This window comes from Melozone crissalis, unplaced genomic scaffold (assembly GCF_028551555.1).
Source record: "Melozone crissalis strain CALT ecotype California unplaced genomic scaffold, PUWL_Pcris_2 ptg000006l_1, whole genome shotgun sequence".
NCBI lineage: Eukaryota > Metazoa > Chordata > Aves > Passeriformes > Passerellidae > Melozone > Melozone crissalis.
In genome coordinates this window covers 39,621,859-39,634,042 of record NW_026535784.1, presented here as the reverse complement: position 1 = coordinate 39,634,042, position 12,184 = coordinate 39,621,859, and the positions used below count along the sequence as shown (strand labels likewise).

The following is a 12,184-nucleotide window of genomic DNA, read 5'->3' as shown; positions in this document are numbered from 1 at the left end:
ACCTTAGCAGAAACACAGGATAAACTGAACTTTTGTGTATGTGTGTCCCGTTTTATCCACAGAAGTGGCTTTTCTGAGAACTAACTGATGTTTAGGCAGGACACCAAATTCCTTAATAATACTATCAGATAGCTTTAAGTCTGGTGTGAGCTTATAGCTAAATTAGTTTGTTCTAGAATTTTTCAGTCTAATGACATTCATTCTGCTTTAATATATGCTAGTTAAACCACTAGAAACAAAAGGTAAGTTGGCAAATCTCCAGTTTAACAACAATAAAAAAATAGTCACATAAGTTTTGTCCTTGTTTGGAATTTCATCATTTACACTGCAGAAAGACATTGCTTGGAAAAACAAGTTTGTGGCCTTTTGGTGGGAATCCTACTGATCTCTTGAATTCCCATTGTAAGAGTCAGATAATGCTGGTGATACTTTTGTGTCCTTTCGTGTGCAGGAGAAAAATCACACTTTTTTAAAATACTCAGTTTCACTAGATGGCAGCATCTCAGTATTTCAACAGGAAATTACGTTCGTCCAGGTTGGACTACAAATCCCAACAAGCACAGGGAAAAAAAATAGGATAGAACTTCCTTTGGTACAAGGGTCTGTGAATATAGCAAAGCTGTTCTAGATCTCTTGGTGAGTGACTGTATTAATATTTATTTGTAAAGGCTTCATAGAATCAGTATGGCAAATGTTCATAAAACATGACTATTAGATTGAAAAATGTATTTATGATGCATTTTGCTTCCCACTTGTTAAGGCATTTTGGGGAAGTACTTGAACTGGTCCAGGTGGCTTTTGGAAAGAAAAAAAAATTCTTCCATTACGTTGCTTCAGAAGTCTCATTTGTTGAATGTGTAACCTTCAGGAAACAGTTCTGGTGCAACTTTTGTTAGGAAAAACATCTAACAAAACAGAATTTCTGATCAAAATAAAAGAAAAGAATAATTTATTCAAAAAGTAGGATACTAAATTCGACTCAGTAATCTGAGTCACAGCATGGATTTGAACATCTCTAGAGGACAGCACTGGCTGCTAACATAGGGAAGATTATGGTACCTTTATTTTAATTTCCCGGTGAAGTACTTGATGTGTTGAATTTGTGTGTATATTTCATTTATATATATATATATATTAAAAAAATATATATATAAATTTATATTTATATTTAAGGACTTTGTTCTTATGACACCTTTCTACACCCATATCTACATAGACAAAGTTGCTTGGAGGAGTATGAGAATGCTGCAGTTTAGCTTATGGGGAACCCAATTACCAAACTCCAGATATTTCACTGTGACTAGAACACAGGGACCTCACTTTTTAGGAAGTTCTTTGAGATTTGGTATTTGTTTTCACTTGTTTGCCTGCATTTTTGTATGCTGTATTTCGTTAAACCTAACACAGCACTTAAACAAGGCTGTATTTTGCCTTTTGGCTGCTCCACCTAGGCTAAGGTAGCAGATCCTAGAGGTTCCCTACTGCCCCAGGCACACTGTGTTCCCTGAGAACAGGGAACAAGAGGCAAGACTGGGGGCTTCATTCCCCCACACTTTCCTGCTTCACTGGGACTGAGAGCCTGCTGTGCTGGAGGATTCCTAAGACAACTGAGGGCAGATACCAAGGCCAGGGCATTGTGTGGGATGTATTGCAGTCTAGGACATGGAAAAGTTTGTAGAGAAACAGAAGACAGACCTGCTTTCTGAGAATACCACAGATAGTGGAAACACTAGATTATCAATTATTGTACTGCTGTTTCATCCTGGCTTTTTTTTTTTTTTTGCCTGTTTAAGAAAAAATCAAATTTCTGTTATAATGAAGCTTAACTTCTGAGCTCAAATGCCTTTTGACTTCTTGAGACCCTTTATGTACTACTAAAAAAAAAGAAAAAGATGGGGCAGCGCTGCCTCTCAGAACTCTGGAAAACTGAGGGCCACAGGACAGTTGTGAAGGCAGAAGTACACCCTGGATCGTGTCTAGTTTTGGGAATGTGTTTGCATCTGATTCCAGGGGGGGGATGGTGTTGCCTTGTTTGCTCAATTTCTGCTCATTCCCGTGCAGGTCAGCGCCATGGGGCGGCTGGATGGGAAGATCATCCTGTTGTCTGCAGCAGCACAGGGCATTGGCCGAGCAGCTGCTATTGTAAGTTGGAAAATGTTTGTTCTGCTGGGCCTGTGCAAGGTCTCTTATTCTAACTTGTCCAGTGACACCTGCACCAAACCAGTTCTTGAATTAATAAACCACAGATGATACTAGAAGCACACAGTGAAAAAGTCAGGGAATAATGTAGCCACTATGCTGTATCATGCAGGCTTTGTGCTGTTTCAGTTTATGAAAATCTTCAACTCTGAGTGGAGATGTTAGACAAGGATAAGAACCAGATTTGAGGACAGCTGCATCTGCTTTTATAACAATATATGGTTGGTACTGCCTGTACCTTTTATTCAACATCTCTGTTGCTTTGTTCTGGAAGAAAATAGAGATGATACAGGGGATATTTCCTGGTGTAAGGCTGGATACTGTGAGGATCCCTTACAGTAAAGCCAAGATATTTTACCTATATTCATGACTGACAAAACCAAGTTCACATGATATTAGCACATTGTTCACAATGAGCAACTGTAAGGAACCATTTACAAATTTTGTTTGATTACTGTTAAACAGAATTTAAGGTATGTATTAACTTTCCAGTTAGCTTATAACTCCTTTTGACCAGTTCTTCTCCTGCTACTTCCCTTTTCCATGGCAAATAAAAAACCCAGTAGAATTATCTTGTTATCTCTCTAATGTAATTAACAGCTCAGGAAAAGCTCCTGTAGCATTTTTGCTAGACTGGTTAGTTTCTCATTAGCGTGCTGAGAACACAGAAGACTGCTGATCTTGGCTCTTACATGAATCACTCAGTCCAAGGAGCAGGTAATCCTCCTGATAGTTTCACTTTGTAAATACCCAACCAACCATGGAAAGCTGATATGGTTAATCTCACTATCCCCTTAAGCTGCACTTGGGACACCTATTTTGAAGATAAGGGGCTACAGTCCAAGATGTCAGAATACTTTTTACTTCCTTAGCTGTTGATTTATCAGTAATCACAATAAAAAGAGGCTTTTGAGGAGGCTTTCAAGAATGAAGCAGTGTCTCTGGTTAAATATCAAAAGCCATGCTGCTTTTAATATTGTTCTATTCCAATTACTTGGATACAGAAGATTTTGTTTATAAAATCCTGGTTTATGACTTCTGCCTTTACCTGTCAAATTTTGTAACATTTTAATCTAACAATAGATTTAAATTAGATTTAAATCTAACAGTATAGGCAGTTCTAGCCCCATTGCTTACTACTGCAGCTAATAAGGACAATAATAATTTCCATTATCTTAGTCTGGTTACTGTTCTTATACTTTATTTATGGATTCCTTCCTTTAGGGAAAACACCTTAAATCTGTCTTATCACACAAAGTTAAATAGTTGTCTGCAACTCCCTGATATGCCCAGAATGAAAACTTAGAGATCAGCTACCTTCAGCTTGGCTTGGCTCCTATTTCAAGCCAAAAAGCACCTGAAAACAGATTTTATTTCTGGTATGACCTGGAATATCTAAATATAAACTGTTTCTGTGTTCTCCAGGCTTTTGCTAAAGAAGGAGCCAAAGTCATTGCTACAGACATCAATGAGTCCAAACTGCAAGAACTGGGGAAATATCCAGGTAAACAGCCCTACATCAGGCATTAGTTCAGCTCTTACAAGTTTTGTGTAGGCTATCTGAGATACATTTTGAGGATAGGAAAGCTTGAAAGAGACAGGAAAAAAGAAAACCAGACTAGTTCTTCTGATGTTTGCATTGCTTTATGCTGTGGTATAAAAGAACAGAGATTTGCCATGTGAAATATTGCAACGTCAGCGTATCAGAGTATTATTCCAGACATGTGGAATAACTGATTTTCTTGTGTCACAGAAGAAGTTGATGTTTGCTGGAACAGCACCCATTTCAGTTACCTTTTGCCTTCACTAGGCTAATTATCAAGTGCATCACTCTGGAAGGCATGGGATGTTTTTTTCTCTGATCAAGAGAACATCCCACTATACAAAAAGGTAAACTTAGTGTCTTGCATTTCTATGGTCCATAGTTGGCTTGTCCTTTTAGTGCGTTCCTTATTGTCCTATAGAATCCATATGTCTTCAGAAATGTAATTCTAGCAACATTAGATATGCCTATTCTGTTGGTATAAATGTTCAGGCCTGAAGGTTGTTTTGTACTGCCACCACAGGAACATGCTTCAAGGAGCAGGTTTTGCACAGGCATGTTTCTAATCACAAGTGGGATAGTAGGTTAAAAAGTATTTTTTCAATCTTGAAATAAAAATAAAACTTGGGTGTAGTTCACAGCTGACAATGCTTCTAATTTGATTTGAGAAAAGAAAGTGGATTTAAAGAATTCCTACTAAAGGCTGATAGTAAAATACACAAAACCACAGCTGGCACAACTTTTAGCATGACTATCAGGCTCTGCCAACTGGAGCTCACACCAAGAAATCCCTTTGTTATTGTTTGGGAACTTGAGGGCTTTTCAGGTTCCTTCTGAGGGTATTTGGGAAAATGTTACATTTTTTTCCTCTGCTACTATGCTCACAAGGAAAGAAATAATTTTCCATATACTCAGAGCCATTCCCATCCTTTAGACATAAGATTAGTCAGTCTATAATTCATCAAGACTTGGCACTTTGAGGTCTTTGAATTTTATCCAGGAGAGGTAATTCCAATGTGATGTTAATCACCAGCCTGTAGTCTGATCGAATGCACAAATCTCTTCAAAAGTGTCTCTACATTTAACTAAGGCACAGAAAGCCTTTTCATGGGAACCAGAGCTTGGTGCTTTGATTTCAAAAAAACCCAGGGTTTTATCCATTTCAAATCAAATTCTCCTTTGACAATACTCAGATGCTTTACAGAGAGCTTTACAATGTTTCATGGAATCATATCTGTTGGATTAGACTTTGGGAGGCCGTGTAGTTCCATCTAGTGCTCAAACTGGCACTGGTTAGAGCAGGTTGCTCAGGGCTATGTTTAATTAAGTTCTGAACATCTCTAGGGATGGAATTTCATCTGCAGGACCCTGTTCCAGAGTGACTGCCCTCATGATTTTAATTGTTTACGCAAAATAATTTTGCTGTATTAATTAAATTATATAAAGCTCATTCATAACATCATCAACTACACATGAGAATGTGGCATGTAGTGAGACTGGAAGACACACGTAACTAGTTCCAGGTGTTATTCTATGATAATGTGTGAAAGCTTATTATGATTATATAAGTTCTCTAATTCTTCTGTGTGAGACTATAGTGCAATTCAAACTTATTTGGAATGTTTTTATAGTAAATTAAGCTAGCTCATCTGCTTGTCATGCTGTATAACAATTAAAACAGTTGATCATTTTAATTCTCTCCTGAAATTTTAAATAGCATCATATGCTGTCCCAGATTAACCACTGCACAAACTTAATCATTGAGTGAATTGAATTTCAAGTGCTATCCTAAACACATCAGAAAAATACTCAGCTAATCCCCAATGAAATACATTGAAGCAAATGCTGTGTTTTTTCTAGGCATTCAGATACGGGTTCTGGATGTCACCAAAAAGGAGCAGATAGAAAATCTGGCCAAGGAGATTGAAAAGATTGATGTCCTCTGTAACATTGCAGGGTAACCAGAATCTCTTTGCTACTACTGTTTTTCCAGTTTTCCCTGTCCTCCTTGAAGTAATAGAACTACTTTCTATTACTTCAATGCATTTTATTTGTTATGTTTTAATGGATTTTATACTCTTAATAGAAACCTCCGTGTGTTTCCATCAAAACGGAACTTTTTTTGCACAGCCACATAACCCAGGCCAAGATAGAACAGCTCTGGAACTTGTGTTTTCCTCACTCTATGGGTACCCTGTACTGATGGCTTTGGCCCTTCCAGCACAACAGTGAACAAAGCCTGGCAGTCTGCTGGTGCCTTTTTTTTTTTTTTTTGTTGTTGTTGTTGTTGTTGTTGTTTCTTCTGCTGCCAATCATTTTGTTGCACATATTGAGTCTGCTTTATGTCCTTGATATTTACCAGAAGAAATACACTGCTGCTTGCATTCTTCAAAGGAGCTCTTATCTCCCTCTTTTAAAGGTTGGAAAAGTTAATTGCTACAAAACAGCAATGGAAAGTGGATTACTGTCTATGACTTACATTTACAGAAATGTAAGCCGCAGACAGTAATCCACTTCATGCACTCATTCTAGGTTTGTTCATCATGGAACCATTCTGGAGTGTGAGGAGCAAGACTGGGACTTCACGATGAACCTCAATGTTCGCAGCATGTACCTGATGATCAAGACATTCCTCCCCAAGGCAAGGCTTGGCTGCCCATGACTTTCAGTCTCTGCTGCATTGTTTAAAGTGTGACAGATCAGAGTTGCTGCCACTGTGGCAGTGTACAAAATACAAACGTGCCACTTTGGATAGGGGGGCCCTTAGAATATAGTAATCCTACTATTAAACATTCTCTTCATTGCATAATATTTCAAGTAGACAATTTATCTAAAGGATATGGTAGAGACAATTTATCTGGGGAGTTGGCATATGTCAACTAGCTAAAATACTTCAGACTTCATGCAGAGCAGTGATGGAGTCATTGCAATACAGTGCTAATGTATTCTACTACAGCACACAGCTGCCCAATACCACTGCTACAATGTATTAATAAATCATCTATATTAATATGAATTTTGTACAGCTCTGGAGACTATCTTGCGAAAAAATTCAGGGATACTGATTAGAGCACAGCAGCTCCAAGACGCTTCTTGGTTTTTCCATAATCACTGGGTTTGGGTCTACAAAACCTTGTGGACTGAATAAGGTGTTTGCATTCCCATAAATGCAAAGGCCAGATTTGAAAGCTGTGACTATGACTGGATGACAACTACTATTTTCAGTATTTTTCCAGTTCTTTTTGCTTGGTTGGTTTGATTTTTAGTTTGGTTGGGGGTGGTTTTTTTCTTAGCTGAACTTAATTTTCAAAGTTTGGGGGTTTTTAAGAACATCAGGCATATCAGATTTTAGGATGCCTAAAAAGGTCGTAACTTGAAGAAAATTACAATTCATAGATGCTAGAGTGTTGTGCTTTAGTCTTCTCCAAAACAAGAAGAGTTAGAGTGGGATCAGCGAGTTGCTTCATTGGTAGATGGTATGGGCAGATGTCTGTGTGGTGTAACTTACTGTTGTGACAGAGGGCAATGACTGAGAGGTGGCAACCTAGGAAAAAATCCTTTCCTGGCATAGTGTTCAATCCTGACATGGCTCAGGGGAACTGAGGGAGAATTTCAGACTCTGCTTTACTGCTTCAGTCAATGGCACCTACCCATGCCAACTGAGCTTTGTTGCCCTGTGTATCAAGTAGGGCTGTTCTGTGTGTTGCTGTGGGCTGTTTTGCTGAACCTGCAGATGACAAAACAGTTTGCATTTGAGTGACATAAGTACTCTCTTTGCAGATGCTTAAACAGAAATCTGGAAATATTATAAATATGTCTTCTGTGGCATCCAGCATCAAAGGTAAGTAGCTTGCTAGAGTTCCTTACATAAATCCTTATATAAATATGTAAATTTATATAGAATTCCTTGTATAAATAAAGGTAATGGATATACAATATAAATATTGTGCCACCTTGAACTTAGAGGACATTCTAAGTTCAAAGCTATTTCTAAATCCTGTGGAGGGATCAGTTAGGGAAAAAAAGGGAACACATTCAACTCAAACATAAATGCAAGGAGACAGAAAATTGTAGACACTCCAAGATCCTTACCTCTGAGCTTTTTTAATGTTTTGTAGCATTCTTTTTACCAGTATGTATTAACTAAAAAGGTATTACTTCTAGTGATATCTTGGTACATATGTTCTTCAGAGATATAATAAAAAATTACAATTACATAAGTGCTGTAACTGTGCTTTCAAAAGAAGCCTGATCATCACTAACAGATGGATTTCTACTGTTCCTAAATCTTTGCTGCTTGTTACATTTTCTAGACAGTTCCCCAGGCTTGCACTACTGAAAGATTGTGTGCTTTCCTCTGGTGTATACCTGAGTAGAATCTGGCAGTTGGCATTCCAACTAGCCTGCCCTTATGGAGAGGCTACAGCTGCTACAGGAAATGCTGGAGTCCAGAAGCAGGTGTATATTGAACAATCTTGGCTCTTTTTTTCCTTTATAACTCTTTCTGTGCTGCCTTGACATGGACCTTGTGTTAGGAGTTGTGAACAGGTGTGCCTACAGTACCTCAAAGGCAGCAGTTATTGGGCTAACAAAGGCTGTGGCTGCTGATTTCATTGAGCAAGGCATCAGATGCAACTGCGTGTGTCCTGGTAAGTGTTCTTACATTATCCTGTGATCTAGGAGCAGATGCTAGAAGGCCAGATTGAGTCTGGATTTTTTTAATAAAGAATAGACTTGGAAGTGGTAACTGAAGTTACCAGCAGCCTACAAGAATAGGGCAAGCTTGAAAGGCTTAATATAGAAAAGTTGTTGTTCTGTGCTTAAACTGGATGTTTAGTCTGATTAACCTAGTAGCTGCACTTTACACATACATTACACAGTAATTGAATGGTTCTTTTCAAAGATGCAGTCTCAGAAGTTAGAAGCAGGCAAGAGCTACCTAACAGTCTGACCATTGTTTAACCATACAAAAAATATTGAAACTAATTCTCAAAACTCTTGCCTTCTACAGAAATTTAAAACTCTGTGCTCTGTTGGTGGCTTTGTAGTCTTTCTCCTGAATTATACTGCAAAGTTAAACATAGGTGTTAAGACATACAAATAGAACAAATAAACTTTTGTTGTGATTGCTGATGCAGTTGATTTTTAACACTGAATTTAAAATTTTGCTTAGGAACTGTTGACACACCATCTTTACAGGAAAGAATCCAAGCCCGGCCTAACCCAGAACAGGTGAGAAAGCAATTTATTAGCTTGGTCACATGTATATATGTTTAACTCTCTTTTAAAAATGAATATATAGTTGCACTTCTGCCCATATTCAAGAATGTCCTCAATTTCAGAGTATTGTGGATAACTTAACATTGCTGTCTCCTTTGAAAGTGTGGTCAGCTTGAACTTGAGACAGAAGCCTTACAGCCAGACCAGAACTGAAGCCTCAGAAGGACAATATTGGTTAGTGAATGCACAGGGGCTCTCATCCAGGGAAGCAACTTCAAGTGTTGGTTACAGTATCCAGTGCAAAGGCAGAGGAAATTTTCCATTGTGGCGTGTGTCAGCCACAAGGAAGTGCAAAAACAGCACAGAGCATTCTGGCCTATGCATTTCCACATTATTTAGGATGCTTAACCATCATTAGTAGATAATGCTAAGTTCTCATTTGAAGGACAAGGGAATATCTACCACCAAAGGAAGAAGGATTTTATGTTGGCTTTATTCTAGAATCAGAGATTTAGCTGCTTTCTAAAAGTCTCCTTATGTTTTTCAACCTGAAATTCATATCCCTGTTGATTTTATGTTTTTCTAGCTTTAATTCCCTACGTAGTGCCCCTAAAGGAAGTTATGACTAGAAGCCTGTTTCCAATACTGCTTTGTAGATGTCAGTAAGTAAAAATAATTGGGTTTTTATTTTTGATATCCCAAATGCTCTTGCATATCCAGGCACTGAAGGACTTTCTGGCCAGACAGAAGACTGGCAGGATGGCTACTGCGGAAGAAGTGGCCCATCTCTGTGTGTACCTGGCCTCTGATGAAGTAAGTATAGACAATGAAATGTCCTGTCACAGAATCCCATACTTCTTTGTTATTCCCAGTAAAAAGGGTATTTGTTTCAGGACAATTCTCTTTGAGCTGGATTATAACAAAAATAAAAACCAAACGATGTTCTTTTACTGAGTTCATCCTGCAGTACAAAAGGTGTTCTGAATGTTGACAGTGATTGCAAGGCATTATGTATTTGGTGCCATAGCCTGGTGGTTGCATGTCACCTGAGCAAACTGACTGACCCCAGGTCATCCTGAATGGTGAACAAAATGTGCTTGTCAGCTTTACCAAGCTTGCACAATGGCTAGATCATGTTTTAAGGAGGTAGAATTAGTAGAGCTGCTGGAGATTTTAGTTAATGCTCAGGGTGAATCTGCCATCCCAACATAAGGAAAACAACAGACCCACTGTGGATGTTACACACCAGACTCCAGATGACCACTGCAAACAGCACCAACACTAATGAGCACACACCAATGTTATTTCAACTGCTGTGATTTTACTGAGACTAGAAACTGGACTGGATTTGTCTGAACATGTCCAGCATCTTAATGTCCATGTCAAAATACTTCAGTGGATTTAGTTCGGTATTAATGTTGCTATCTGTCAGTAGTCTGTTTCTCAATTTCATCTTGGGTTTATTATTTTCATAATGCTAATAATTTTTCCAGTCTGCTCACAGGGTTTTCAATGGTGTGTAAACAGAATTCCATTTTTTCAATATATTCAGAATGTTTCAGCAGTGACATAAGGAAGAATGTCAACAGTTCAGTTGCTTACCCCACTATCCTTATAATCTAAGTTTTCAGTTAGGTCCCATTATAATTATTGGCTGACCTGATCAGATTCTGCTCAGCTGAACAGACCTAATAACATCACAGTGTGAGGTATTTACTCCAGCAGGTAAGATATCTAAAGTCTAGCTTTTTTAAATTTGTGCTCCCAGGATGCATTCTTATCTTTATGCCTCTAGTAATACTTTTGCCACACCTCCTTGAATTAAGTAAAAGGCCTCAATTTCTGTTTGTTTCTATTTAGATATTATATTACTTACTCAGGTATTTTTGTAAAACAAAAAAGTGTATAAAAAGAAAGCATATTTTTTAATTTAAAGAAAGTGTTTCCCTGTGATTAATAGCCATGAAAAATTACTTGAAATCATTGTTTATTTTATGTAATTTCAGTCTGCCTATGTGACTGGTAATGAGCTAATCATCGATGGAGGATGGAGCTTGTGATTGACTCTACCTGCAAATGGAAATTCATGCTATGATGGGCAAAAAATGAGGATGGTGTTTCTTGCAAAGATTGAGATCATGCATGTGATGTCTTTCCAAACAAATTTGCTATTTCTAGATTGATCTTACTGATTAACTTTTCCTTAAATAGAGAAATAGTGGAGTAAAACATACTTCATGTGGCTTCAATTTATGGCAGCTCCAAAAACATGAGAGAACAGCAGTTTAATGTTTAAGATTTCAGGAGGCCAGAAATACTATTCAAGTTACAAAATCTGAGTTGTGTTTTAAGTAAAATCTGAGTGAAAGGAATTAACTATTATATTTAGTCTCATCTTACTAGGTATTTGGAAATTAAATACTCACAATTAAATACCCACAAGAACAACTATGCAAGGGCAATACTCTAGCAGGTATGGATGGGGGTATATGTGAGAGGAGTATTCTTAAATATATGGGTGGATTTTCATGAATATGCTCGACTTGAAGCACAAAAGCAAAAGGAGTGGATTTTACCACTCTAGATAGAGCCAATATATTTGTCTCCAAAATGTACTAAAGTACTAATGTACTAATATTGGACAAATTCTGTAAAATCTGTTGCTAGGTGCTATACTTTGGTGCTCTATGCCTTATTCTCAATTACCAATACAGCTCACACTAAAGCACAAGGCAAAATTTCTCTGAAAAGGGCTGTTTCTACAAGAGTATATGCTGATGTTTTTATTGTGGTAGCACATGGTAGCTTTGATTCATGAAATAGAAACCTATTATTGTCAAGTTTCATACTCTGGGAAAAAACATAGGTCCTGTCCCAGAGATCTAAGGCAATGAATAACCTGAATTCACAAAGCATTTGTTTTGCTAACATACTGCTTAAAACCAACATGAATTACATGGTCTGACTGTCAGGTTACCTTTAACATTTATCTAGTTCATTAATGCAACTCTATGTAATTTAATACATATCTTCATATATATTATATACATATATACGTGAGGGAGCAATTAAGGACTAAATGCTACTTAATATGATTCATCAATAATCAAAGCACAGGAAAAATGTACAATGTTGTTTGTGTGTTTCTGTATAAACAACTGCCATGTTTATAAAATCATTGCTTAAGCTTTTCAATATCAGCTGAAGCATTAATATAAATTA

At 37.5% G+C, this 12,184-nt stretch overlaps 1 protein-coding gene across 1 annotated transcript; it reads left to right on the top strand.

The window, feature by feature from the left end:
- Positions 1-617: 617 nt before the first annotated feature.
- BDH2 (3-hydroxybutyrate dehydrogenase 2) lies at positions 618-11,551 on the top strand. The gene is made up of 10 exons (XM_054294368.1): positions 618-636; positions 2,062-2,142; positions 3,625-3,703; positions 5,603-5,699; positions 6,275-6,383; positions 7,523-7,583; positions 8,278-8,391; positions 8,916-8,974; positions 9,683-9,775; positions 10,969-11,551. The coding sequence occupies exons 2-10, from the start codon at positions 2,071-2,073 to the stop codon at positions 11,020-11,022; spliced, it is 738 nt and encodes a 245-aa protein (XP_054150343.1). The 5' UTR covers positions 618-636; positions 2,062-2,070; the 3' UTR covers positions 11,023-11,551.
- The last annotated feature ends 633 nt before the right edge of the window (positions 11,552-12,184 follow it).